Below are 26,840 nucleotides of genomic sequence, written 5' to 3'. Positions count from 1 at the left end.
CTCTTAGAGTAGTAGTAGTGGCATTAGGGCGCGTAAAATTAAAATTACTTTTTATTAATATGTATCTTGTTGGAAACTTTCGCTTTTTTATTTTACATCTAAGACTCCAATATAAATAACATCATCAAAACATTCATGAATAACGAATATTGTCATCGAAAATCCCAGTTTTATTTATCTGTTTCTTTTTTTATAATATTATAGTTTAGTGCGAATACAGCGTGTGCGTGAATGTATTTCTGACTTAAAATGTGATGTTACCGTTGCAACGAATTCTGTTAGAGTAATAAATAAAAAGTGGTTAAATAAAACGCAATGTCAAAATGGCCCTGTAATTCCTAGGCACTTAGGGGCATCGTATAATTTGTAATTGCATGTTGTATACACAAAAAGTGCCACATACAATATCCAAATAATCTATTGCATAAAATGATAATAATTATTCTTACCGACTTCTCTATTATAATGTAACTAATTTTCAGAATTATGATGTTAATGATTGTGAAGGTACATCTGGTGCGATAACTGTAAGTACTAATTAAAATGTAAGGATCTCGTTATGATTCGTATACCTAGGTACTTAACAATTGCATTATCAGACTTCAACATTTCCAGATATACAACATAGAATTAGAAGCGCAACCAGAATTTTCGAAATTCAAGGATTGGTGTTCGACTTTAAAACTTTACAACGGGAAGAAGACGGGTATTCCAGAGAAGGATGAACAATTACGCTGTGGTTATTTGAAAGCTGGTATTGTTATATACAAATGGCCGCCAGCTTCCAAAACTATTGCTGTTAGTCCTCAAGGCGTAGACTTGGCTAAAGGGTATCTATATAAATGTATGACTGCCTTAGTGGCGTAGTTGTAATTGTACACGGTATGAGTACGACTACTACTGCGTCCTGGGTTCAAATCCCGGGTCGGACCAAAATAATTGTGATTGGGTTTTTTCATCTTAAAACATTACTCAGTCGTATCTCGGAGTCAGAAACTAGGCGGTGTGATACCTTAGTGCCTCGGATAGCACGGGAAGCGGTTGGTCCTGCTCTTAGTCTCTCTCTGGTCATTTTGGATTGCCATCTCACCGGACTATGATATTAAAGGTACGGAGAGTTCACCTGTGTATTGCGCGCACACTTGTGCATTATAATAAGTATCTCCTGCGTACTTTGCGGATCTCCGTTGAGATTGGACGCCGTGGCCTTTGGTTAGGAGAGATTTATGAATACAAAATAGGGTTAGAATTTATTTGTAATGATTGCAAATATGGTGTATAATGAACAACTTTATAAAGTAAACAATACTGTGCAAAAGAAATTACAGACATGATAATTATTGCACTCATAAGATGTTATGAACGTCTTATCACTAACTCCGGTGTTGAATCTTATCTGACGTTATATTTAGAGTGATGAAATTTATATACACATAATGGCCTCTGGATCAAGTAGTTGAATCCGTGGCAAACTACGTAGAATTGATACTCCATCGAGTTTAGCTTCAAGATTGCTTTTTGCCTGCGCCTCAACCCAAACTAATAAATGCTGTATTTAGTTGTACAGCGTTCTGTGTTATGATGTGAAATGTTTAATGTAAGACGACAAACTACGAGTTATAAGATTATATAGAGCAGAAAATGGGAAGACTGTCATACAAAAACATTGCGCAAATGCGATGTTTACTCAATCACCGTGTAATAGCAAAATACTAATATGAAATACCCTACAAGCTATTTTTTCTATGTTGTTATTTGCACGACCTTAAAGCGCATATTAGCATTTCTTCTGTAAATATAAGGACGCTGTGATACCTAGTGTCATGGACATTTCAAATAAGCAACGACTTATTAATAAGCAATTGGTACTAACTTTTGGAGCACAAATTAGATCCTGAACTAATTGTACTATTAATGTCTCTAACAACGACAAACCTTTGTACAATTATCAGAGAATTATGCAACGTTTAACAATAAGGTCTAGAGAGATCAACTCTTTTAATTTACTACAGATATTTCAATGAATACCCCGCCAATGATTCCACAAGGCACATGGTGAGAGTATACGTCATCAAAGCAATAAATCTGATAGCTAAAGAATTCACCGGCAAGTCTGATCCGTATGTCGTTATTGGTTGCGGCGATAAACATTTGGGGGACAGGGACACTTATGTACATAATAGTATCAATCCTGTATTCGGCAAGTAAGTATAAAAATAATGCAATATTTAAACAAGCACGGCAGTGATTCCGCTGCATCTGATGGTAAGTCGAGTGGGTCCAATAGACCGGCGAAAGATGATTACCCCTCGACAGTCGACGTAATTATGCCGGCCTGTTGGAACCGGATATATACAGCCTGATTCTGGAACGTGACACACTTTCGTCGGCCACTATGGCGGGTTTTAAAACTTATGTGTACGATCTATTGCTACCAGCAAGTTGCTATAGCTACGTTCTATAATAATTCATAATGTCAGGGCCCTTAGTCTGTATGATAGTGTAAACGCGTAACGCGGCCGTGTCATGTTATCTTCGAGAAATGTGCGTGGAATGGTATTCTGTAAGCCAAATTTCTATAGTCCTAAACATGATGCCTTGTGTTACGTGCTTGTTACACACTGTTAAAATAACGTGCGGAATAGAGAATAAGGCCCCAGAACTGATATGAAATCGGTGAAATGAATATTATATCGCAAATGCTGATGTATAGTAGCTCGCATAAAATTTTTATCATTGATGTTGTAATCATTAACTGTCTTGTGATTTTAAATTTGAAACTTTACATATATACTTTTTACAAATCTGAAGAGTTTGTTTCTTTGTTTGAACGCGCCTATTTAGTAACTACTGATGCGAATTGAAAAATTCTCTCAGTGTTAAGATAACCCAGTTACCGAGCAAGGCTGTATAATATATAACATCAAAGTCTCTAGTTATATAACATCACGCCGTGACCAATAGGGGCTAAGCGTCAATGAAAAACGGTGAAAATTTATTCCTTTTGAAAGCTTTCGTTGCATGTACTGCGTTTGCATGATTAAAGTTTCGCAACAATCATGTATGACTTAATTGTTCCCGTAAAATGATCTTAAAATATATTTTAAAACAGTCTCCCTCCGCATCTATCTGCCTGTTTGAACTTAAAACTACCCAATAGATTTCTATGAAATTTGGCGTGGAGACATTTTGAGACCCTGTGAATGACATAGGGTCATAATTCCTACTAACACTTCTATCTATCTCGGGAAAATATATACCGAAAATTTTCTACCGACAAACTATCGTACGGGCGAAGGTGCCAGCAAAAGCTAGTAGTTAATATAGACGAAGCTCCCAGCTGTATAGACTAAGCCACCCTCACATTCGTCGCAACAAATTCCTCTAAGCCACGATCAGCAGTGGCACGCATTATTTGCCACCAATCGGTGAAGCTCGGCGAGTCGCAGAACACTAATCCTTCATAATCCCGCAGCGAACTTAATCAATTAGGAAGATAGAAAAGAATTGAAAAAGTTAATTCTCCATTTCCCCACATAGCAAAGTGGAATGTAGAATAATAAATTAAAGAGGCATTTCAACCTTAAAGATATATTACAATTAGAAAAGCTACGTATAAAGCACCACGTGTATAAATTAAATGAAAGAGTGCCAGTTGTACCATAGAATACTATGACTCATATTTATTTGCCTATATTCTATAACCATTACAGAATGTATGAATTCCGGTGTACATTACCTGAGGATTATCTACTTACCGTTTCGCTATACGACCACGATACAATAGCTCCAGACGAGCTGATCGGATCAACTACAATCGATTTAGAAGACAGAATTTATAGCAAACACAGGGCGCGTGTTGGTATTCCAAAGGAATATAATATGTAAGTATCCATGTGAAACAACGTGTGACTCTACATTACATTTCTGTGGGTAGTGATGTATTGTATCTGTTACATTGATCCTTTACGATATAATATTAATGATATAAATAATATTAGCCCTGTATTATATATTGTCCTACTGTTGGGCACGGGCCTCCTCTACGACTGAGAGGGTTTAGGCCTTAGACTTTAGTCCACCCGCTGGCCTGACCACGTGATAATTGTAGTAGGTGTAAATTCTATCAATGCATGTGCCTACACAGAAGCGGTTCAGGAAAATGGAGAGATTGCATGAAACCATCAGCTATTCTTGAAGAGTTGTGTTTGAAGAATCATATCCCGCCACCGGTATATTCAGACGCCAATACTGTTATCCTAAACGGTGTTGAATATAAAGACTATGAAAGAGGTAATAAACATATACAGTTTTACTTATAAAAAATTCGCAAAGCTATGCTTAGTTAAAACACAAATTTACTCGATCAGTTGTAAGTCAAAAGACGCCATCTTGCCGCCATCTTAAACTCGATGAAGATGGCGTCTAGAAATGTTTTTGACAGCTATTTAAGCAATTCTTAACCATGTCTTAACGCTAAACAAGTTTATAAGTAAGCCTGTTAATGTACTCACTTTACAATGTTACTGTAGGTTTAACATGTACAGGCAGCAACAAAAGTAGTTGAAACGAAATATTATTTTTTCATTATCAAAATAAAAGAAACGCTTTAAATTTTATTTCAGTGAATAAAAAATGATTGTTCCTACGGATACAAAAGTTTAAAGGCGATTTGTAGTTTTGCTTTTGTTTTTGAAGGGATGCAATGAATGAATAATTTTAGTGGCATTTTAATAAAAAAAATAATTAAACAATACCCACATAATGAATATTTTGAAACATTCAAATTAAAGTTAACATATTTTAGAAACATGTTTATTTTTTTTATATATGTTTTATAAATTTCGAGTAGATAGCTTCTAAATATACGAAAATGAGAAAGAATACGTAGTGACGAAACTGCAAACATCAAATAGTGTTATATAAATCTTTTGTCTGTTTATAGCAAAGAGTTACAGGTCTCCATCAGAGTGTCGACAGAATATATGTTTAAGCTTGTTACACAAGTGGCACGCGGTACCTGTATGTGGCTACCACCTGGTCCCAGAACATGTTGAAACGAGATCCCTTTTTAATCCTGAAAGATCTGCAGTGGAGCAGGTACGAACGACAGGCTACACTAAACTTTGATACGTTGTATAGGAACTTAATCTATTTGCAACGAGGCAATTCTTGTGCGCTCGGTCTTCACTCCAAATGCATGCTCATGCACGAGGGGCCCTAGGTACATGGTCCCGTGTAAGTACCATGGTTGTAACTACACTTTGAGGCCTATGAGGCCTCGCGAAAATTTTTTGGCCTTCCCTCCGCCCATCCAAAGAGGGTTCCATTTCCATCCCCACACTTCCCTTCCACAGATATCCCCTCCCAACCTTCCTTCAGGTCCCTGCAGTCGCTAAGACGCAGGATTCCAGTATTTCATTCGAAGGTGTTGACTGAGAGTCTGAAAAATAAAAAAAATATTTGCAACATAAAGGCTAGACCTCTGTCCCGAAATTTTGTTTCATTCACTATTCGGTCACAAACTTGGACAATGAACTATACGGTTTACATTGAGTTTAAAACGTATTTTCTTCACAGGGCAAGATTCAACTGTGGGTAGATATATACCCTTTGAACGCGACGTACATCCCTCCACCGGTTGACGTAACTCCTCAAAAAGCCGAAGATTACGAGCTCAGAGTTGTGGTTTGGAATTTAAAGGGGCTTAAGGTAAAGGAGTGTTGTGGAAAAGGATTCGCAAACATCTATGTGAAAGCGTGAGTATTTCTAAATTATCCTACTTTTATAACTATTTGTTCACAGCTTCGATCACGCCAATACCCTTTTTAAAACAGTTCTACTAAATTTCCAGGGTAATAGTATCCCATATGTTAAACCTAGGTATGTTTCATCTGTATCCCTAACATCCAATATCTCTCGCATGTTTCTACGTTGATTCTAAAAACATCTTAACAGCGAAACATTAGTAAAATGCAAACATTCTTATATTTTGGTATACTGATATAAAAAATTCTATATGATATTTTTTATCTCGGAAAGTACACGATGACAATAGATAATAAATGTCAGATAAACAAAGCCAAAGAAAGCTGCGATATTGCCAACACGACACGTTCGGGTGCACTGTGCTTCGTCATAGTATTGTTTATGAACTGGGGCGTTATTTATTTTTATTGCTGGTATGATGCTGGTGAATAATGAAGTAAAATGTATTTTCAGCTGGATTGGTAATGTCGAGCAAGTGCAGTATACCGACGTTCATTACCGAAGCGAATTTGGAGAAGCCGCTTTCAACTGGCGCATGATATTTAACTTTCAATATCAGTATAATGAAATAACGGTTCGGAAATCTCGTTATTTACCATGTAGTATACATGAACTGCCTCGGTGCTTTAATTGTTTAGCTTGTGCGGTACGAAACTTGTCTGAGATTCCGGGTTCGAATCGCATTCCTCCCATGTGTTAACGGGCGAGCCTATCGTCATGTCGGACCCAAATTCCAGACTCCGGGCTGATTTCTAACCCGAGATCTCAGAGCCGTGGTTATGACTACGCCACCGTGGCGGTTTCATACAGCTCAGCATAATAAATAAGACGAGAAGTAATCATTTCCCGTCAGTCGACTCTATCTATCCTACTCCACTACCCATCAGGGGGAGTGACGTCACCATGCTGAACCCATAAAAAAACAAGTACTATCAGCATTCCATCAAAATGTTTTACAGCATTTATCAACACGTAACCACCGGGTTTAGCTAGTCAAACTACAATGAAATTTCCCGAGTCTTAGGATAATAAATTGCGTCAGCGATAAAAGTCAATATTTCCGGACCATATATGACGCAATATAAACATTGATTAAATTGTATAATTGTGTTTAATTTGCCAGTGAAAACCTAAAGGAAGGCATGACTAACTATGGAATTAAGGACCTTAGAAAAATAATCAGCTACCTTAAAATGTTCCTAAAACGCAACTTGTAAGTCGATGTTTGTGATTAGTCGAGAGACCAATGCTTCAATCACGAGTTAGTCTCTCAACCAATCAAAATAAAATGACACGGAGTCGTGTTTGTTTTTTTGCCACATTATGACGACACAGTTTGTTTCTGCGTGGATTAGTGGAGGGAAACTTGATAAAACTGTTGAAACTAATTCACAGCAATCGAATTAAAACTTAATACTTACTGTTAGATAATCTCACTATAGAATATAAACTTACTACCCACTATAAAGTTTTAATTCGAAGATTGTTAAATCAGCTCTCTATGAACCTGATTTTTTTGTGTGTAATCTAATTCTGTTTTTTTTTAGTTCACAAGATCAGAGGCTGCTTTCTCTGAGTACGAAGAGCGCGTACCGCCCATGCTAATTGTTCAAGTATTGGATAACGAAGCGACATCGAAAGAAGATTTTATTGGTATAAATATTTGCCTGCTTTATTGAGTATCGATCTACGATTTTTTGTTTGGTAATATTATATATATTGGTATTGTAAGCCAGCGACACAAAAAATAATAGTCAAAATGAAGCTCCTGATCTTTACCATATGTATGCAGTTTTATTCAAATATTTCTCAAGTTTTATATTTCATGATTCCTGAGAGGCTTATGTACTCGTATGGCATTTATTACCTATTTTGCAAACATATGAATGAACTTCTCTAAACAATTATAAAAATTTTAGTAGTCTTTTTTCTCTGTATAATGTACTGTGCTTTATATTAATTTTGAAAATAGCAACACAAGAGTTTCTCGCCCGTCTTTCTCTAGTAAGATTACTTTCTGAACTGGTGGTAAAGTTAATATTGATCGAATCATGTTACAGCGGTTGCTTTAAACGTTTGCAACACCTGTACTTTAAATAAAGCAAGGCGTCATTCTACTACGGCTACATGACACATTCGATTTCCAGTAATATCACGTTCATATCCTTCAAACAAAAGAACACAGAGCACAAACTGCTGTTCAGCATTAGAGATAGTTCTCAACAAATCTATTACAGGCACGCTCACTCTTGATCTGAACTCGATGACGAGAGGTTTTCAAGTTTCTAATTGTTTTTCAACCATAACAGAAATGTCTGGAAAATTGAATTTATTTGCATCAAGATCCATTCGTTCTTGGTGGCCAGTGACTTTTACTGATCGTGATAATGGAATGAAGATAGCTGTTGTGAGTTAAACGAAACGTAACGATACTAATATTGAAAGCGCATGGCACACGCCATATTCGTATAAAATGATACAAATCAGAAAAGTAAAACTGAGATTTTTGATGAAATTCATTAATATTTTTGGCATAATTTTAGCAGAGGTAAAGACAAACATGGTTTGATTTATGAACGCAATGTCAAAATGACATTTACTTAATGAGTAAATATTATGCTAAGGCGGGTGGAACCTCGAGCAAAAACTAACCTAGAACTCTCCAATGTAGGTATAATTTAAAATGTGTTGGTTCTTAATAAAACTAATATGGCATTGAGAAATGGGTAACGGCTTAAGCACCAAAGGTGTGCGTTTTAAAATCTACGTACCTTTGATAATTATTTTAGGGTATGATTGAATTGGAGTTGACATTACTACCAGCCGACAAAGCGATGTTAATTCCAGTTGGCATCGGGAGAGATCCACCATCGCCCCTACCAGAGCCTTGGCGGTATGAAATATATCTTTATTTTCATCATCATCACCACCATCAACCGCACGATGTCCACTGCTGAACCTGGGCCTCTCCCCAAAGATTTCCAGATCGACCTTGCAAGCGGACCGCATCCAGCGACTTCCTGCGACTTTTGAGGTCATCTGTCCACCTCGTGGGTGCACCGATGGCGGGATATCCACTCAAATTATTACGTACCTAAATATCGAAGGATAATGATAGGCAGTAACATTATATGTGCGAGAAGCTACGCCCTGCGATCGCCAACCCGCCTGCCAAGCGTGGCGAGTATTGGCAAAAACCCTACTAAACTACCTCTATTTTAATTTTGCTCAATTAGCTGTTCATCATTTAGGCGCAATTTGGCGTTGCATCTGATACCAATAGACCAGAATAAATATGGCGACTATTTAATTTAAAAATTTGATCGAATAACCGCCACTTTAACTATCCCTATAGCTTTTTTCGATTATTTGCAATCAGAATGATTTATTTAGACGTTTATAACAACTAATTTGGTTGGCTTGTCCTGTTATTGCGTGCCATTTATTGAAACAGTCGATAAACATTGTGACGAGTCCTGAGCCCGCCAAAAGTATTCTAACAACTGAACAATCAAAATTATAGATACGGCATACGGTATACCCTACAAAGAAAAAAAATGTTACGCCACTATCTGAATTTGAAATTTTTTAAAAGGGAACCGAACATATCGGTACTAGTATGCATGGATGCAGTCTGCAAATCCTTCTAATGATAATTACATTCTACATAAAGAGAAACCGATAGGAATTGTATTATAAAGACCCTTTGCCACTGCCGAACGCCCACATACACATTACGTGTCATGAGATGTATTTAAAACAGTGCGAACAAAAAAGATCTAATGTTTGTCAATTACGTCTGGTGTATGCAATCGTACAAATACTAGTACAAATACTACTACTAGTCTAGCGGGTAATCCCGTGAATTTTTCAACAGACCACCAGAAGTTTTCTGACTAGACATTTAATGCTACCCGTTCGAAGCCAGGGCAGCTCGCTAGTATTACAAGATAGAATAATATCAGCCATGTATTATTACTGTCCCATTGTTGAGTACGGGCCTCTGTACTACTGAGAGGGATTAGGCCTCAGTCCACAACGCTGGCCTAGTGCGGATTGGTAGACTTCACACACCCTCAAAATTCGTCAGATATGCGATTTGCTCACGATGTTTCTTTTACTATTTAATTAATACAGAATATACACATAATATTCCAAGTTAGGTGTGTGCCCTTGTGTTTTGAACCTGCGTGCATTCGTCTCGCCGGTCCGTTCCACAACCAACTAGGCTATCGCCACTATATTACAAGATATAATTGATCCTATTTTCTTTTATTACATAATAATTTTCAGATACAACGATAGCAGTTGCGGTGAACAATCCATCTTGACGCTAGAGAGCATGTTTCGGCACGGCAGCATAGAATATCTGATTATTGGAGCCATCATCATAATATCCCTTTTAGGTATAGTGTGGTACTTTGAAATGCCTAGACAATTCTATGCGTTTATTTTTGAATAATGTTGGTTGAGCGTTTAATTATGATGTATTGTGCTGTTTAAATTGTATCACCTTTATTTTTATACATAAGAGACAATTTACATAGTTATTTTGTAAGTGTTTTGTTTGTTAAGGATTTATAATAAATGTGTTGGTTGGTGACACGTGTTTTTTTATAATACTTTGAAAAATGTAATTGTCAAAGATTATGGAACTTGGAAGAAAATATCGGTACAACGAAATGACGCGTCGGTTTATAGTCAACGAGAGACGCTTCTAGAACAATCCAATTATAATGTGGTCTGCGCCTTAGCATTCCGAGATATTAGATGTGATATTTCAATGCCTTCTAACTCGTTAAAATATTATTCAAACACTATTTTCAATATTGTCGCCTGGAAAAAGATTTTACCCAGACGGACTTTCACGCGCGTGCAACCTATTATTGCTACTACCGAGTAAAAGTAAAAGTGTCAAGTTATCTTCGAGACAGAATTACGTTTCAGTTTTCTACTTTTTACGTTTATTATTGAAATGCCGTATAAATAGAAACGAATAAAATGTAAATGCTGCAACTATACAATTAACACATAAAAAATCGGAAACCATTATAAAATATTTAAAAAGCAAAAGGAAGCGCAGTAATAGTGAGGTCGGCCTCGCCGGGAATCGAACCCGGTACTTGTGAATACGTTAGTATCCAATGTGTTACCATTACACCACGAGACCTAATGCTTAGCTGTCGAACTACGTAGTCAGATAAATCAAAATTAGAAAATTTCAAAGCAACATAGACCTAAATGGTAGACCTGTAAAGTTGTAATTCCCTCAAGTTGTGTCGCCCAAGGAAATCACGAAATCGGGGATGAAGTATAAGGGAACCCTTACAGATAGTACCTAGATGTACCTATAGTGATACTGAAAGCATGAATGAGTTCGATTGAAATGGCTTTCTAACAAAATATCGCAGATAAATGTAACGTAAATGTAGAATTTGGGGGACTATCCAAACTCAAATCTTCACATATTTATCATAGTTTCTTTAATGCCAATATTCCTTGATTCTATTATATTTGAAAGTTTTTGTATAGCAATAATCATTCAGGCTATCGTCTGAACGGCTTTGAGACTTCGTTGTAAACGTATATAGCGCATAAGCTACAGGTGGGAGTATTCAAAGATTAATAAATAACTTATTTAAAAACAAAATTTTACATATAAGAATTATAAACGACCAAAATGTTCCTTATTGCCTATCTAATAGATTGTAAATTTAAATGAAGACGTTAGAAGATGTACAACAGTTTAGTCAACAGTTTTACTACCATTTTCATTATGAAATGAATGAAACAATATTCACAACAAAAAATAGGAACAACTATAATAGACATAACAATATGTTGTATAGATATCATGTTGCTTTTTTCAATTTTATCATAAATTTCTTACAGATAGCTGGTAAAAACAATGTTTTCCCGCCGTTTTGTAAGGGCGCCTCCAAATATAAGCCCACTTGCACGTCATTTATGCTATAGAAAATAGAGTTTTTGCATAATATTATGAAGTAACCAAAGACATTAAACTTAGTTATAGACCGAACATCAGCAGCAAATTTGTGATCCAAGTTATTACCAATTGGAAATAAGTTATTGTCTTATTTGAAACTAGCGGCCCGCTCTGGCTTCGCACGGGTATAACATAACAAAATAACAGTAATTCACCACTACTTAATGGATGTTATTATACATATAAACCTTCCTCTTGAATCACTCTATCTATTCAAAAAACCGCATCGAAATCCGTTGCGTAGTTTTAAAGATTTAAGCGTACAAAGGGACATAGGGACAGAGAAAGCGACTTTGTTTTATACTACGTAGTGATGTGCGTGTGACAAGATGTCACAAGGTCCAATATGAATACAAAAATAATATATTTAATTTGCAGAAAAGATATGAAAAAATATGCAGTATTTTACATTAGTGTTTCGCTATTTCACGGTAGATTGATGGACCATCGCATAAGCACAATATTTTTGTATGACAATTTTCCATATGTCCGCTCAATATATTCTTGAAACTTGGGAGTAAGTGTTGAATTATCTAGAGCTATCTTAGTCATTATACTAACAAACTTTAATATATAACATTGTCCGGCTTTCATAGACAAAAGCTAATAAATAATGTTAATTTCTGAATGAAGAAATTTCTTAATTATTTATGTTTTAAAAAGTTACGATTTAGTTAAAATATTTTTATTATAGATAGATTTTATAACGTAAATTTTCGGACGACCAACACCTCAATCCGTCCCGCGACCATGCTACAATCTTCGAAACATCAGGAGAAAATTAAAATATAAAAACCTCGATATAATCTAAAAAAATGTGTTAAACGCTCTGTTTACATTATTAAACATTATTTTAGCAAAAATAATTACAGAATACACTTTAAGACATTTTTTTTACTACGTGCAACCAGAGAGAATAATAGAATAGTCGCCGCGTGACATATCTTCTCTTCTGCCAGCCTGCCCACGCAGCCGAATACTTCCGGAAACACCCGATGTCATCGGCTAGGATAGTGGCGCGTAACACTAGTTTTATGTAGAAAGAGAGAAGTAACAATTACATGATTTCTCTATAGTTGTTTGATAATACTATATCTTACTATTACAAGGTCCTATGCATCCATATGAGATTATGTTCTACGTACTAGATTTGGCGTTCAGAACATTCACTGTGTTCAACGCAGTTGAACTGCAATCCATTCAAATTGACTTTAGTGTGGTCAATGTTGCTTGTGCTTGTATGCGGAGTGACGCTCATGATATAAGAACTCGAGTCTAAATGTAAACCTGGATTTGAATAAAAAATATTAGTCAAATAAGTAAAATTATTTGTTGTTTTAGTGAATAAATAGGTTATAACCAAAAATAGTGACGTTTTGGTTGCCATTTTATTTCAGGTTTTGAACAAATAGTTTATATGGACGTTCGTGTCTATAGAATAAACGTCAATGGTCCTATCAACGAGGATATAACACTACGTTAGAGGTCTATGTTCATTTTACTTAGTTGCAAAAATGGGATTCGAAATTTTTATGTTGGTAAAAATTTGTTGGTAATTCATGGTACCTCCTTTAATTATCTTTTGGGATTATTGGAAATTTTGCCTAAAAAAAGATTTAGAGTCATGTGTCATATAATTCAATAATCACATCAAAAGTAACATGCAACCTTATAATAAGCTGCCAGTGATATTTTTTATTTTTTTATTGCTTTTCCATTTTAATTATACTCTATTTAAAGCGCTTTAGCACTGCATGTTTAAATAGTTTGGTTAGCCGACGATTGATATTTTAGGGCTGCAGTGAACTTTAGTTGTAACTCCAGATTTTAAACAAATAGTTTATATGGACGTTTGTCTCTATATTTTACGTCAATGGTATTTACATACAACCACGAGGCCAATGTTTCGATGTCGTGTTTTAAGTGTGCTGTAAAAATTTCTATATAAATAACATAGAAATTTACAAGATTTTCATGCTGGTACAGAACTTTCCATACAAAAATTTACTTAAATTATAACGTAAAATTTCCCACAGATTATCTCGATGAACGAAACAGTATTGTTTGTTTTAACGCCATCTCTAACTTCACTACACTACTTTTAAAAGTACAAAGCCTGGTGGTCCATGTTGTTACCTATTTCCTTTTGTACAAAACAGATGGCGCTTAGAAAAAGGAATACTATTTGTGAATCGTTTATATATTGTCGTCATAGGACCTTGATATTATAATACAGTGGCACTATAAAATTATGCACCGAAAATAAAAAAGATCGGCTTACCTGAGTCTTAACTGAAAACGTCACTTTCAAAAAAGGAACGCAAATTTTTAAAGAAGTTTGTATACAATGGGGAGCACGGCCGCCACAATGATCATCGCGGCGCGGGCAAAATGATATCTAGGTTTTTCTGCTCAGCCCGGAGTCTGGAATTTGTGCTCGATATGGCGATAGGCTCGACCAACATCACATCATGGGGCGGAACTCACTTGGCGTTAAGTGGGTGCTCTGATTGCGCCTTTGCTTACCCCTTCGGGAATAAACGTGTAATGTGTGTAATATTTGCTATTTTTAATTCTCATAAACGCAATGAGGTGCGTTACGTGGTTATTATGAACTTTCAAAATAACCTATGGCATAGGATACACAACTAATTACCCCACCAGGCCTCTGTGTCTATAGAACAAGGAGGGATGACGTCAGCTGACGGACCCAAATCTGTGGAATGGAAGCTAGAAAAATAACATTACAGCGAAGCCCCTATTTGTTATAGATAACATCATTTTTTTTATCCTTAACTCAAGTTTGACTAAAATGTATTTTATGAATATCAACAATCAACATAGGTTTACTAGTCACAATACCTTAAAATGATTAAAAATGTCGGTTTGTAAAAAAATCGCTTTGTTTACTCGTGCGAACTACATATTCAATTACATGAAATTGTTTCATGACAAAAATAAATTGGATATGACAAGATATATAAATGTTCTATAACTTTTTAATATTTCACATTATTATTGGCTAGTATTAAAAAATAATATTCATTTCATGCTTTAAGACCGCTTTTATGTAATCAAGTCGTACACTTCATACTGCATTATGCAACAAACTTATTAATTGCGTAAACGTTCATAAATAGGCATGAGGATTCTTTAAAAAAAATAGTTCCTTTTTTAAACAATACAAGTATATATTAATTTTGTTTGACATTAATAAAATATTTCATAAAATGAGACAAAAAAGTAATTGGCCGTAGCATCCTTGCGGCCAGTGCGGTATCGTTTTTACGTACCAAGTGCCGACCGCAACACGCATGCCTACACATGGCTAGCCGATGTGAGGCTCCATTCATTCGCGCCGCGATGACCATTACCGCGGCCGTGCCCTACTAGTCTGTATACAAACTTTTTAAAAAGTTTGCGTTCCTTTTTTGAAAGTGACATTTGCGGTTAAGACTAAGGTAAGCCGATCTTATTTTATTTTCGGTGCAACATGTTATAGTGTCACTGTATTATATCTAATAGTAACAGTTTAATTCATGGTTTTATTGTATACTGTACCTTATATTATATAATATCTTATTATCTCAAAATAATTTACTTATACAACTACAATTAAACCTATATACGTAAACATTAATAAAGATATTAATTTGACGAGATTAGACACTCGTTATTATGTCAATTAGTGACGTCATAAACCGTAGGTACCAATTACTATGATTGTCTTTATTTCCATTTAGTTGTTAACGAAATTAATAATAATTTCAGCATGAGCTGATTACACAAAAAATGCGTGCTTACGTAATTTAAACCATTGTTTAGTATAAAATATTAAACTGCATTACAAATTAAAAAGTGCAATTAATGAATATGTTGCAATGTTAAATTATTATTATACTTAGAATACCATATTAAATATCATTAACATAACCTATCAATTTAAATAAAGCCTAATTGATTGCAAGAAATATCATTTTTGTTGAGCATGGGCTCAAAAACAAAACTGTTGAAAAATCTTCAAAATTCTTAAATTCTATTAACTAAGTATACATATAACAAAACAACAATCTATTAATTTAAAACTAATGTCTGAGACAAAGTACAATCACTGCTCGACTTGACCCATGTTATACATATAACGATTAACAAGAGGGCAACTTTAGCACATATCTATTTGTTAATTAAACGAATAAGTATTAGTAGTTTACATTAAAATTCAGGCTTAACGTTATTCAACCGTATATTAAACCATAAAACCATATCAAGACAGTTTAATATCGTATATCACCTATATTTTGATCTATTGGCAGTTTAAGTGGACTTCGAAAAGTCCTGGCGTCAATTTCCACAACAATATAAAAGTGAGGAGATCGATTTAAAAAACATATGGATAAAACGGTAGGTTTGTCGTTTATGTGCCGACTGGCTTGCTATAAATGATGGACGCATGTAAAGTTAAAGAGATCAGTCAGTCGGGATATTTCCCACCTATGGCTTCCCTTGCGTTCTTTCGTGGGATGTCGATTGTATTAAAATCACATAAAAGATTTGTGGACAAACAGATATGCACTTAATATAAAGTAAGACAAAGACGTTTATTATACACGATTTAACGTAAAGAATGTCCCAACATGGAATTTTCTAGAATAAAAACTCCTGATACATTAATACAGTATTTGTTTATAGTGCCAAATTTTATTAGATCCATTCAGTAGTTTAGCTTTTATTTGACTGGCTGCCATCCGGGCGTAGTTGTATTACGTGCGTCATAAGACCACCGCTCTGAGGACCCGGGTTTGAATCCGGAGTCGGGCCAAAAAATTAACTTGGTTTTTCTACTCGCTATCAGCTTCGAATCTGTAATTTGTGCTGTTATGGCGGCAGGATCGCCCCCTATCACATCATAGGGCGGAACACACTTGCCGAAAAGTGGATGCCCTTCTCAGTATAAATAAAATATGAGGCTAACCTGATTTTATTATTATTACTGAAACTTATCTCCTTCATACTGATTGAGTTAGAAAACTGGAAGCTTTAGAACATCTGTAATATAAATAATTTAACGTAACATTACAATAGATTTATTAATGGGAAGTTAATTACTCACAGAATAACTAAAGCCACTACAAAACTAAATGACGTAATATATTTCAAATCTGCCAAGTGACATTATAAAAGTATTATAATCATTGCTAAGACGGTTGCCTCACAACATCTCGTCGCTGTAAACCATTTGTGAGATTTCCAGTCAGATCACGTCTGATTTATAAATTCTTCGAGTATGGGTTTGCTTCACAACAGGCTTGGAAAATAGGTTATTTTCTAAAATAATGTAGATTGCATCATCAAAACCGAATATTGATGCTAACAATAGTAATATGAATTTCAATTTTTATTAATCGCCTTCTATAACTCTTGCATGTACTCTTTTGCTTGGTAGACCTATTTTTACTATTATATATAAGACTGCGGTTCTATTATGTGGTTAGGGTAGTTGCAAGGCTTCTGTAGCCCAAATTCCTCTCCTTTAATGGTTAAAGTTCATTTCTTTATTATCTTATGGACGTTCATGCGTAGTAATTACCATATACAACTGAATGACGCAACTCTTTCTTTAATTACATCAATAAAAGCAGATTTTTTAAACATACAATTGTAGGAATTTTCATTAAGACCCAGAAATTAAATTTGATAACACGAAAGTAAAGTATAGCATTTAAAACTAATTAAAGTTACGCCATAGACGGACAGTGTGTTCATTATGATAACTATCACATAATCTTATACATATTTATCAACAATTACATTTTATCTCTGCGTCATCCGCGGAATCACTTATATTAAGTACTTTCCACTAAGACTTTGCAGTCAAACATTAGTCGGGACGAAATCAAGATGTAATCGCCTTTAAAAAAAATACAATTGAAATTGTCAAGGAGCATTTATGTAGTACGCAGGACAATTCCGTCAATTGTTAACAAATAAGCTGTAGTTACTAGACTTAAGAAATGGAGGACAAGACATCGAAGAATAACGGGGTCGATAACTCAGAAGCGAAAGAAGATACGGAGTTAGTAAAAGATGTCGATTATGATCAACTACTCTCAGCAGCCGGTGAATTTGGCCGGTATCAAGTTTATTTATTCTTCTTGATGGGACCCTTTTACATTTTTGGAGTGTTCAGTTACTTTTCACAACTCTTCTTGACGGAAGTATCTCCTAACCATTGGTGCAGGATACCGGAATTGGAAAACTTAACGCTAATCGAAAGACGGGAACTAGCAATCCCAACGGACAACTCAATATTTGGATATTCAAGATGCACTGAATTTGTTGCCAACTGGACTGAAGTACTTGCCTCTGGAATCAAGCCCAACGACACGTGGGGAACACAGTCATGTCAGCATGGATGGGAGTTTAATCAAACTGAAATACCTTATCCGACAATATCGAGTGAGTTAGGGTGGGTTTGTGACAGAGCTAGCTACCAAGCTACCGCCCAGTCAATCTTCTTTGTTGGATCCATCATCGGTGGTTTTATAGTGGGTTGGATTGCAGATCGCTTTGGAAGACTGCCTGCTGCAGTGGTCAGTAACTTAATTGGTTGCGTAGCGGGGGTGGGCAGTACATTTGCCCAAAATTTCCTTGTGTTTACTATATGCCGCTTCTTCATGGGGCATGTCTTACGATAACTGCATGATGATGATTTACTTACTTGTGCTCGAATATGTAGCGCCAAAGTATAGGACGATTATGGCTAACTTGTCGTTTAGTATTTTCTTCACCCTCGGTGTGTGTGCGCTGCCTTGGATAGCTCTGGCTTGCAATCATTGGCAAATAACTTCATTAGTCACGAGCATCCCTCTTGCTTTAGCTGTACTTACTCCATTTGTCACTCCTGAAAGTCCACGTTGGCTGATGTCCAAGGGACGTTACGACGATGCTATTAAAAAAGCACAAAATATAAGTAAAGTTAACAAAAAAGAAATTCCAATGAAACTGATTGAGCAATTCAAGCTATCGGTGATGAAGTCAAAAAATCAAACTGATCAACATAATACAATAATAGATCTACTTAAGAGGCCTCTTCTCCGTCGCATGTTATTTTGTATGAGTTTAGAGTTCTTTTGTGCTATGATAGTATATGATGCTCTAGTTAGGACCATAGGACAGCTGGAGTTTGATTTCTTTCTTTCTTTTACAATTATATCGTTCACCGAGTTACCTTCTTTGGTATTGTTATCATTTATTTTAGATTGGTTTGGTAGAAAATGGTTGACAATTATAGCTATGTTCGTATGTGGTATTTTTAGTTTAATAACGCCTTTCGTGGGCGGAGGCTTGGCATCCGTGCTATGCAGTGTTGTCGCTAGATTTGGAGTGAACATGGTCATGAATGCTTGCATGCAGTGGGCGGCGGAAATGTTTCCGGCCCAGGTTAGAGGGACTGCTACCTCAATCGTTCACATTTGTGGGTTTACAGCCATGGTGATTTCTCCTTACGTACCATATTTAAATACTATCCAGCCGTGGCTACCCTTGGTATTGGTAGGTTGTATGGCAATTTTTGCCGCGTTACTCTGTTTCTCGCTGCCCGAAACGGCAAACAAGGTAATGCCTCAAACTTTCGAGGATGCAGAGGAACTAATGAGGTCCCAAGTTATGTGGGACATGCCTTGTATTAAAAAGAAAAGTTTAGATAATGCACATGTTAACAGTTCTTTTGAAATGAGTTAGTATCAGAGTGACTATATCATATTGTTATAAGTCTTTCTTCATATTTTATTGTAAAATTTGAATAATTATACTATGAATATAAAATATTATTTAGGGAATGGTGATTTCTTGTACGTTGATTAATTGTCAAAAAACGACATTTAGATCCATCTTTTCGATTCCAATTTAGTTGTCTATGTACTTATATCGAATTGGTCATCTATATCCCACGCATCGAATTATTTTGACAGTCTGTTTGTATTGGAATTTCTTAAAAAAGCTTGCCATAAGATCACAAATGGGCTTTGCGCCAAAAATTATAATAAAAAACAATTTTAATTTATATTGTTTTTGTTTCTCAGTTCATTGTAGGACAAATATTTTTGGTTCAACACACCACAATATTCCACTTCCCCCATAGTTTATATTCATTCCACTTCTACATTACCATTTCTTATCAAAAATAATTTATGTGGCTATTAGTTGATACAACTGCTATAGTTTGGTTCTTCTTACTAATTCTATGAAATCGAAACGATGTTGTTCGTTTCCGCCGTTTTGTCATTTGCCAGGTCCAATAAATTGAATTCGTCTACGCGGAGCCTAAGAGTTTTACTTACATGGTCATTTTATGTGATTATTGTATACTATAAGATATTTGTTATTTTCTGCTTCGAATCGTTGTAATTAGTTTTTATTGATAGCACTTTAATTCATGCTGAAGGTGATAGGTGGAAACAATATTATAATTCCACTTTATCTAATATCTTTGAATGTGTGGAGTATCAAGATAAGACTAGCTAGGGGTTACTCATTGAATATGCCTTGTATACAAAAGGAAGTTGAGAGTTTTTTGGCACAGTTGGCTTGACAAAATCATCCACATTTAGGAGATCCGTGAAATCGTTTTTATAGAAATTAGAAGACGTTCTTCACGTGCATCTGTTGGTGTGGATACTAATTCTATATCCACCTGCTTTTATATCTTTCCAACTGCGCCGGGGCAACACAAACATTTCTACAAGGAAACAATTGTCAAAATAATTAAATCCATATCCGAAAACGTGTTAATATTGGTTTTCCCCAAACATATGGACATTCGACGATGTCTATCGAGATTTTTGTTATGATAATGACGTGACAACAAAATAGCTCGGATTTATCACCCGCTCCTGATATCTTGGATAATGTTGATAGAACAGCAGTAGCGTTTATCAAGTGATTATTATGGATCGCGTCCACTAAAGGTCATTACACCAGGCAGCTATAATATATTAAGCTGTATAGCTTTAAATCCTTTAAAGGTAACACACATAAAGGTAATGTAATTTTAATTCCATTAATGTATGTTTTCGAATTTCTATCTATACTTAGATGCGAAGATTTACAAAATTTAGGTGTTGTGTGTGGTCTCATAGTAATTTTTATGGAAAGATGTTTTGAGTTGTATTGAAATATTATATATTTATATTATATTATGTATTTATTCTTCGTCTATATTACATATTCATATTATAAATGCCACGCGTTTGAACTTTACTAAAATTCGTTGACGTTTTAGCCTAAAATAAATATTTTAGGCTAAAACGTCAACGAATTTTGTATAGTTGCAGCTATCGAGGTATTATGATATTAGGAGATTTTTTTTTACATTTCTGTATAAATGTTGATGCAAATATGTGCTCAGCGTAATCAACGTAGTAATGTTAAGAATAAAATAATGTATCTTAAAACACGGTCAACACTACAATGAGCCATGCAGGCAAAAAAAAACAAGAAAGATTTTTAATTGTTGCTCATTTATAAAACATCAAATGAAAATTATTTATAGCCTAAAATATAATATAAACATTGTCACATATTTAATTAATCAATGATAATACATCTGTTACCTATTTGGATAATAATCAATAAAAGACCAGCTTTTGCCCATGGCTTTGCTTGTGTTTTATATTTTCTCGGAATTATGAGCTTACACCCCAAGATCTCAAACTGTGTCCATACCAAACTTCTTCGACTTCATTTGGTAGTTGTGAATATATCGTGTTCAGAAGGCAGTGGGAGACTTTGTTTTATAACATGTAAAGATAACCTTTATTTAATGCTAATCAGCCCTTAGGGTCATAGTTAATCTCATACCAAGAGGGTTTTTTAACAAGTTATAATTTAAAATATTATAATACGTTAGATTGGCTGTTATAATATTTCAATACTGCCACATATTATACTTGCTATCTTCTCCAACACAGGAAGTGTTGTTTAAATATTGTAAAACCTAATATGTTGTTAAGATTATTTTATATATCAGATAACACTGTTTTTAAAATTTTATGTAACATATATTTGCTTTTGCTTTGCGAAATAAATGTTTTTGTTGATATATGCGATTTTATTGCTACACGTTTTATCATTTTCCGTGATATTTTTATGCTATTCTTAAAAGACTTGCGTCTTTGCTATTATCGTCCCACGAAAAACATTTTTTTTTTAAATAGACACTACTTTAATACATATATTTCGAGTCCTTAACCCTAGGAAATCCTGGCATACATAAAAACACTTCCTCTTTGGCTTTCATCAATGATGGCTCCGAAGTCCTAAGTCTCGTACCTTTTAATTTTCCTCATGCTTGGCTTTACTTTTATGAGCTCCTTATGAATATAATGTTGAAACTTTGATTTACTGTTTTTGTTTATAATATTTATCTAATATAAAATCCTTAATTTACCCTTTCTCTAAATTAAACATTATTAGAGATAAATGTCCAAAATACAACTTCTTTTATCTGTTTGATTCCTTAATTATTCCTTTAAGACTCCTGCCAATATTACTCATTGGATTCAAAATATAATAACTGAAAAATTTGAAGCTTTATTCTATGTAACACTTAGAGTAAGATGGGGATAGATGGACGCACGGAGGAAAAGACACACGCGTAGCACGTGTTCGTTATTTTTAAGCCTGCCACACTTCTAGACACATATTTCTCATGCGTTGTTTTAAGTCATCGTCAATTCGCCTACACTGTTAAGTGGTGTTAAGTTTACTCAGTTTAACCATAAAGCATACCAGTAATAAGCTATTTTTATGGTTGTAGTCTACAGAATATTAATTATTGTTCGCATGTCCTCCCGCGGGTCACTTATTTATTAGTATAAAAGTTCAAATATATATTCTAACTTCAATTAAACTTAGTAGATATTGCTAAGCTCAAAATTCATTCACAATTTATTGCGACTGACTGTCCTTTATATAAACGCAACAGATTATAAAATCGCGCGGCAAATGAAACAGTACTGGTATCGCCTACCACACGTGAACATGCAACCTTATCCTGACATACTTTCGCGATAATCTAAAACTTATCTGATAATGTGATAAATCATAATAATTTGTTTTTATAAAGTCGTAATCTGTAATGCATAATTACCGTGATTTAAGTACGTAATATTACTCATATATATTTTCTGACTATACAGTATTAATATTATTATATTAAAAATCATAATATTAAAATGTTAAAGGAAATACTATGCGACTATTTAAAACAAACCAAATGAATCTAAACTTGAGGAGCATACTAGAAACTGTTGAAATGATTTTAATTTACACTTCCTAGTACATGTATGGTACGATATGATTGTATATGTCCATAACGTCGTCTGAGTGAACTTACGTCCATCTCAGCCCATCTCAAACCCCACTCGAGTCACCTCCTTAAATCAAAAAACCACGCGTGGTCTGTCGTCCCCATGTGTCCATCTATCCCCGACTTACCCTGTATATTACGCAGAACAACGCATTAAAATTTCACTAATTATATTTTGGAACCAATGAGTAATTTTGTCGTATTTCAAACAAATAAAAACGGTTGTGCATTTTCTTGTTTTTATTTCGAATGATATTTAAATTACAGACTCGTAAAATCAATAATTTTATGATATTAAATAGATAAATAAATATTTACAAATCGTTACTGAGTAGGTAAATTAACTCGAAAGATTTCAGCAATATAGTCATAAGGCTAATAAAAGTAAAACTAAATATTTTTACTAAAAATACAGTCATCAATGTAGTGCTATTATCTTGTTTACTTTCATAAGCCTTGAAGCTTACGAATGCAAAGGCTTAGCAGTCTTACTACGAGTGTAATAAAGTAATCGCAACAAGGCCTGAATGTGATCATAAAACTGCAAATTACATCATCAGTAAGTGACATAACCCACTGGCACTTATAATGATAATTCACCTCAGTATACTGCCCTAATGCTGGGCATGGGCCTCCTCTACTACTGGAAGGGATTAGGTCTTACCTTACTAGCTTTTGCTCATGGCTTCGCCAGCGTGAATGAGTTTTCGTGACAAAAGATCAGTCATATATTTTTCCGGAATAAAAAATTGTCTATTGTCTATTTTTTGTTTTAGTTTCTGAGTTTGTCACGTTGAGGTAGACAGACGCGGTGGGGGACTTTGTTTAATGTTTTATAATGTAAGGATTACATTTTTTAAAAAAGGAAGTGATACTGCATGCCTACTAAAAAATAATGGGTAGGCTAGTTGTAGTTGTAGTAATGTTATTAACAGTATTTGATTTCTTATCAGCTATAAACATGAGATTGCGTTTCGGGCTTATCACGTGGAAAATGTTATCAGATGCGCTTTGTTTATGATTTTTGTCTTTTGGACTCGATGTTAAACTGTCACAATGATATTACTAATTACTGGAAAGAGTAAGAGATGTTTCGGTTTTGTTTTAATAATTTAGGTACTACTAAAAGTTCAAAACATTATTTGCTTTCCAAAAAAAAGTCCATATTACTCCAATTGTTTATTATATAAAGTGTTAAGTTTTCCAAAGGGTAACCCGACATACATGATAGTAGATATAGGTACTAATATTTATAAATGCGGTCTATAAATCGTTCTAACTATAATTATATTTTACATAAATTACGAAAGGGAGGCCGGTAGGAATCAGGTTCTATGGACTGTATATTATGTATAAAGTTGATTGAGATGGGCCAGTAAGGGCAGAGTTACCTTAACTGTATCTGCAAAAAAACTTTCTTAGCGGAATGGACATCATTTTTGAAGGCCCGAAGATTTACATTTATTTATTTACAGATATTAAAAAAAAATCAGACAGAAAGAAGACGAGCAGAATTCGCTATGGTGGCACATAATACATTTTATAAGCCATCATTTTTCAAATCATTAAGATCTACATTCACAGATTTTCCAAAAATAAAAACTCAGGCATCAAGAAAATAAGCGAAATTCGCTATGCGGTCTATTAACGCCAGAAATTGGAAAAAAACTTTCACAGTAAATTTTATAAGAAATGTAATTTAAATTCGATGTATCAATTGTCTCCTTAACAAAGACACCTCATTATTGACACTAATAATCCTGCCAGAAACTACTTGGGTCGCATAAATGTGACCCAAATAGGTTCTAGCAGCTCCAACTAAGAAAATTTCAGATTACGTCCTATGATATGTAGGATAATATTAAATAAAGAAAAATATCGTAAAACTTGAAAATCTCTAAGTAAATTTTCATTACTAGTGGTATATTAGCCATCAATAATATTATATATCATCCCTGAGTTATATACTGTCCCACTGCTGGGCATGGGCGTCCTCTACTACTGAGAGGGATTAGGCCTTAGCCCACCACACTGGCCTTATGCGGTTTGGTAGCTTTCACACACCCTCAGAATTCCTATAGAGAACTTCCTAGGTATGCATGTTCACAATGTTTTTCTTCATCGTTAAAGCAAGCGATAATTTACAAAGAATAAACACATACAAGGCAGAGGTATGTGCCGTTGGGTTTTGAACCTGCGGACATACATCTCGGCACTCCATTCCAATCTCAACTAGGCTATCGCTGCTTAAATTTTTTCGTAAATGGCTTTTATACCATATTAATATACCTTTGAAATCTTGGCTTACCTTATTATTTTCTACCATTTGAACATAATAGTGCATTGAATCTATCAATATTATGTAATGTGATTCTTTTAGCTAAAATAATTAACATATCTTGAGTTACAATGCATATACTTCTTCAAATAAATTAGCATCAATATTGAGTTAATTGAAAAGAATAATGATGGACTGAACTGATACGTGAATTAGGCCAAAATAAACCAATATTTTAGTTTTAATTATTCGAAATCCCTTAAGAGCCACGTGATGAAGCGCAACAGTGTTTCTTACCCGGTAACAAATGTGTAGATGTGGCATTGGGCGAAATTAAATTTGAGGGTCATTTGAACTTGAAATGGTCTTACCCCAACTTACCCTAGTGAGTGCCGCCCATAGGCTGCGGCCTATACGACCTATTTAAAAATCCAGGATTGTTCCCAAACCACAATATTAACGCGCTGAAATATATGGAAAAGCGAGTGAGGATTTTAATCGCTAACAAATGCCATTATATAAAGTCGTGGATTAAATATAATTTATAAAAAAAAAAAACTTTATGCCTAACGGAGCCTAATAAAAATAATTAAATAAAATAAAATTTGCTTATGCCAAAACACTTCCAACACACATCAGAACTTATTAGGTATTTTTGTATTTAAAACGTCTAAACCGCTCTGACCACAGAAATTACCAGAAATACTTCAATTCCATTCGTTAATTAATTAGTGACAAAATATGAATACTCATTAAAGAGATTGTTTACATCAATTAACTTAATCACTAGATAATTATTAACATGTGTAAACGAGTGACGGAGTCCATGGGGATAAGTAATAAGTTTTGATATTATTAGCTAGGTTTTACCGCAGTTTCGCCCGCGTGAAATCTTTTCCACTACAAAAATCACTGTAGTGATGTACAATAACCTAAAAAAACACTGGCGTGTTCAGTTCAAGGTCCTCTAATGCTGACAAAGACCAAAAAGTTATTAGTCGGTAAAAATCGGGTATAAAGTGGGTCCTATCCTGTCTCCAGGGCATGTCCGCATTTATGCAATAACGGGCTTTCTAATCAAAGTACAGCTTGGTAGAGTTTTTTAAATGTTTATGGCTAAGTGACCCCACTGTACTTGATGATAAGTTGATTGAGGCCCAATAGAATGTTGACTGACAAGAGATGATTACACCTCGGCATTTGTTAAAATAAAAAAAAAATAAAATACTTTATTTATCACGTAGGCGAACAAAGTGGCACTTATGATACGTCAAAACAATATCTAAGAATAATTATTATTTCTATACAACTATTAAAATTACTTATATAACTATGGAGATTTTAAATTAGGGATAAAGTTTATACAAAAGACAAGGTACAAACCGAAGTAACCAGCTCGGACTGGCAAGGAGGGGGAA

General features: G+C 34.7%; 3 protein-coding genes across 6 annotated transcripts in view; all 3 read left to right on the top strand.

Moving 5' to 3' along the window:
• Window positions 1-10,372, top strand: part of LOC115439939 (otoferlin) — a 30,654-nt gene extending 20,282 nt beyond the window's left edge. The window contains exons 21-32 of one of the 3 annotated variants that reach the window (XM_030164022.2): window positions 483-527; window positions 616-830; window positions 2,013-2,204; window positions 3,714-3,884; window positions 4,148-4,293; window positions 4,946-5,100; window positions 5,581-5,759; window positions 6,223-6,343; window positions 7,317-7,422; window positions 8,079-8,176; window positions 8,559-8,662; window positions 10,063-10,372. In XM_030164022.2, the coding sequence (XP_030019882.1) occupies window positions 483-527; window positions 616-830; window positions 2,013-2,204; window positions 3,714-3,884; window positions 4,148-4,293; window positions 4,946-5,100; window positions 5,581-5,759; window positions 6,223-6,343; window positions 7,317-7,422; window positions 8,079-8,176; window positions 8,559-8,662; window positions 10,063-10,231 (1,701 nt within the window). In that variant the 3' untranslated portion in view covers window positions 10,232-10,372. Of the gene's footprint in view, window positions 1-482; window positions 528-615; window positions 831-2,012; window positions 2,205-3,713; window positions 3,885-4,147; window positions 4,294-4,945; window positions 5,101-5,580; window positions 5,760-6,222; window positions 6,344-7,316; window positions 7,423-8,006; window positions 8,177-8,558; window positions 8,663-10,062 lie in introns of all 3 variants that reach the window. The other 2 variants (XM_030164021.2, XM_030164024.2) reach the window with 2 other exon arrangements.
• Window positions 10,373-15,077: 4,705 nt separating this feature from the next.
• Window positions 15,078-26,840, top strand: part of LOC115439921 (transient receptor potential cation channel subfamily A member 1) — a 75,538-nt gene continuing 63,775 nt past the window's right edge. The window contains exon 1 of one of the 2 annotated variants that reach the window (XM_037443802.1): window positions 15,078-15,237. The gene's annotated coding sequence lies outside the window, so the exon portion shown is untranslated. The remainder of the gene's footprint in view (window positions 15,238-26,840) is intronic. The other variant, XM_037443801.1, reaches the window with a different exon arrangement.
• Window positions 17,648-18,709, top strand: LOC115439938 (carcinine transporter). Its single transcript, XM_030164020.2, has one exon. The coding sequence runs from the start codon at window positions 17,788-17,790 to the stop codon at window positions 18,469-18,471; it is 684 nt and encodes a 227-aa protein (XP_030019880.2). The 5' UTR covers window positions 17,648-17,787; the 3' UTR covers window positions 18,472-18,709.

This window comes from Manduca sexta, chromosome 27 (genome assembly GCF_014839805.1).
Source record: "Manduca sexta isolate Smith_Timp_Sample1 chromosome 27, JHU_Msex_v1.0, whole genome shotgun sequence".
NCBI lineage: Eukaryota > Metazoa > Arthropoda > Insecta > Lepidoptera > Sphingidae > Manduca > Manduca sexta.
This window is presented reverse-complemented; position numbering and strand designations above follow the sequence as displayed.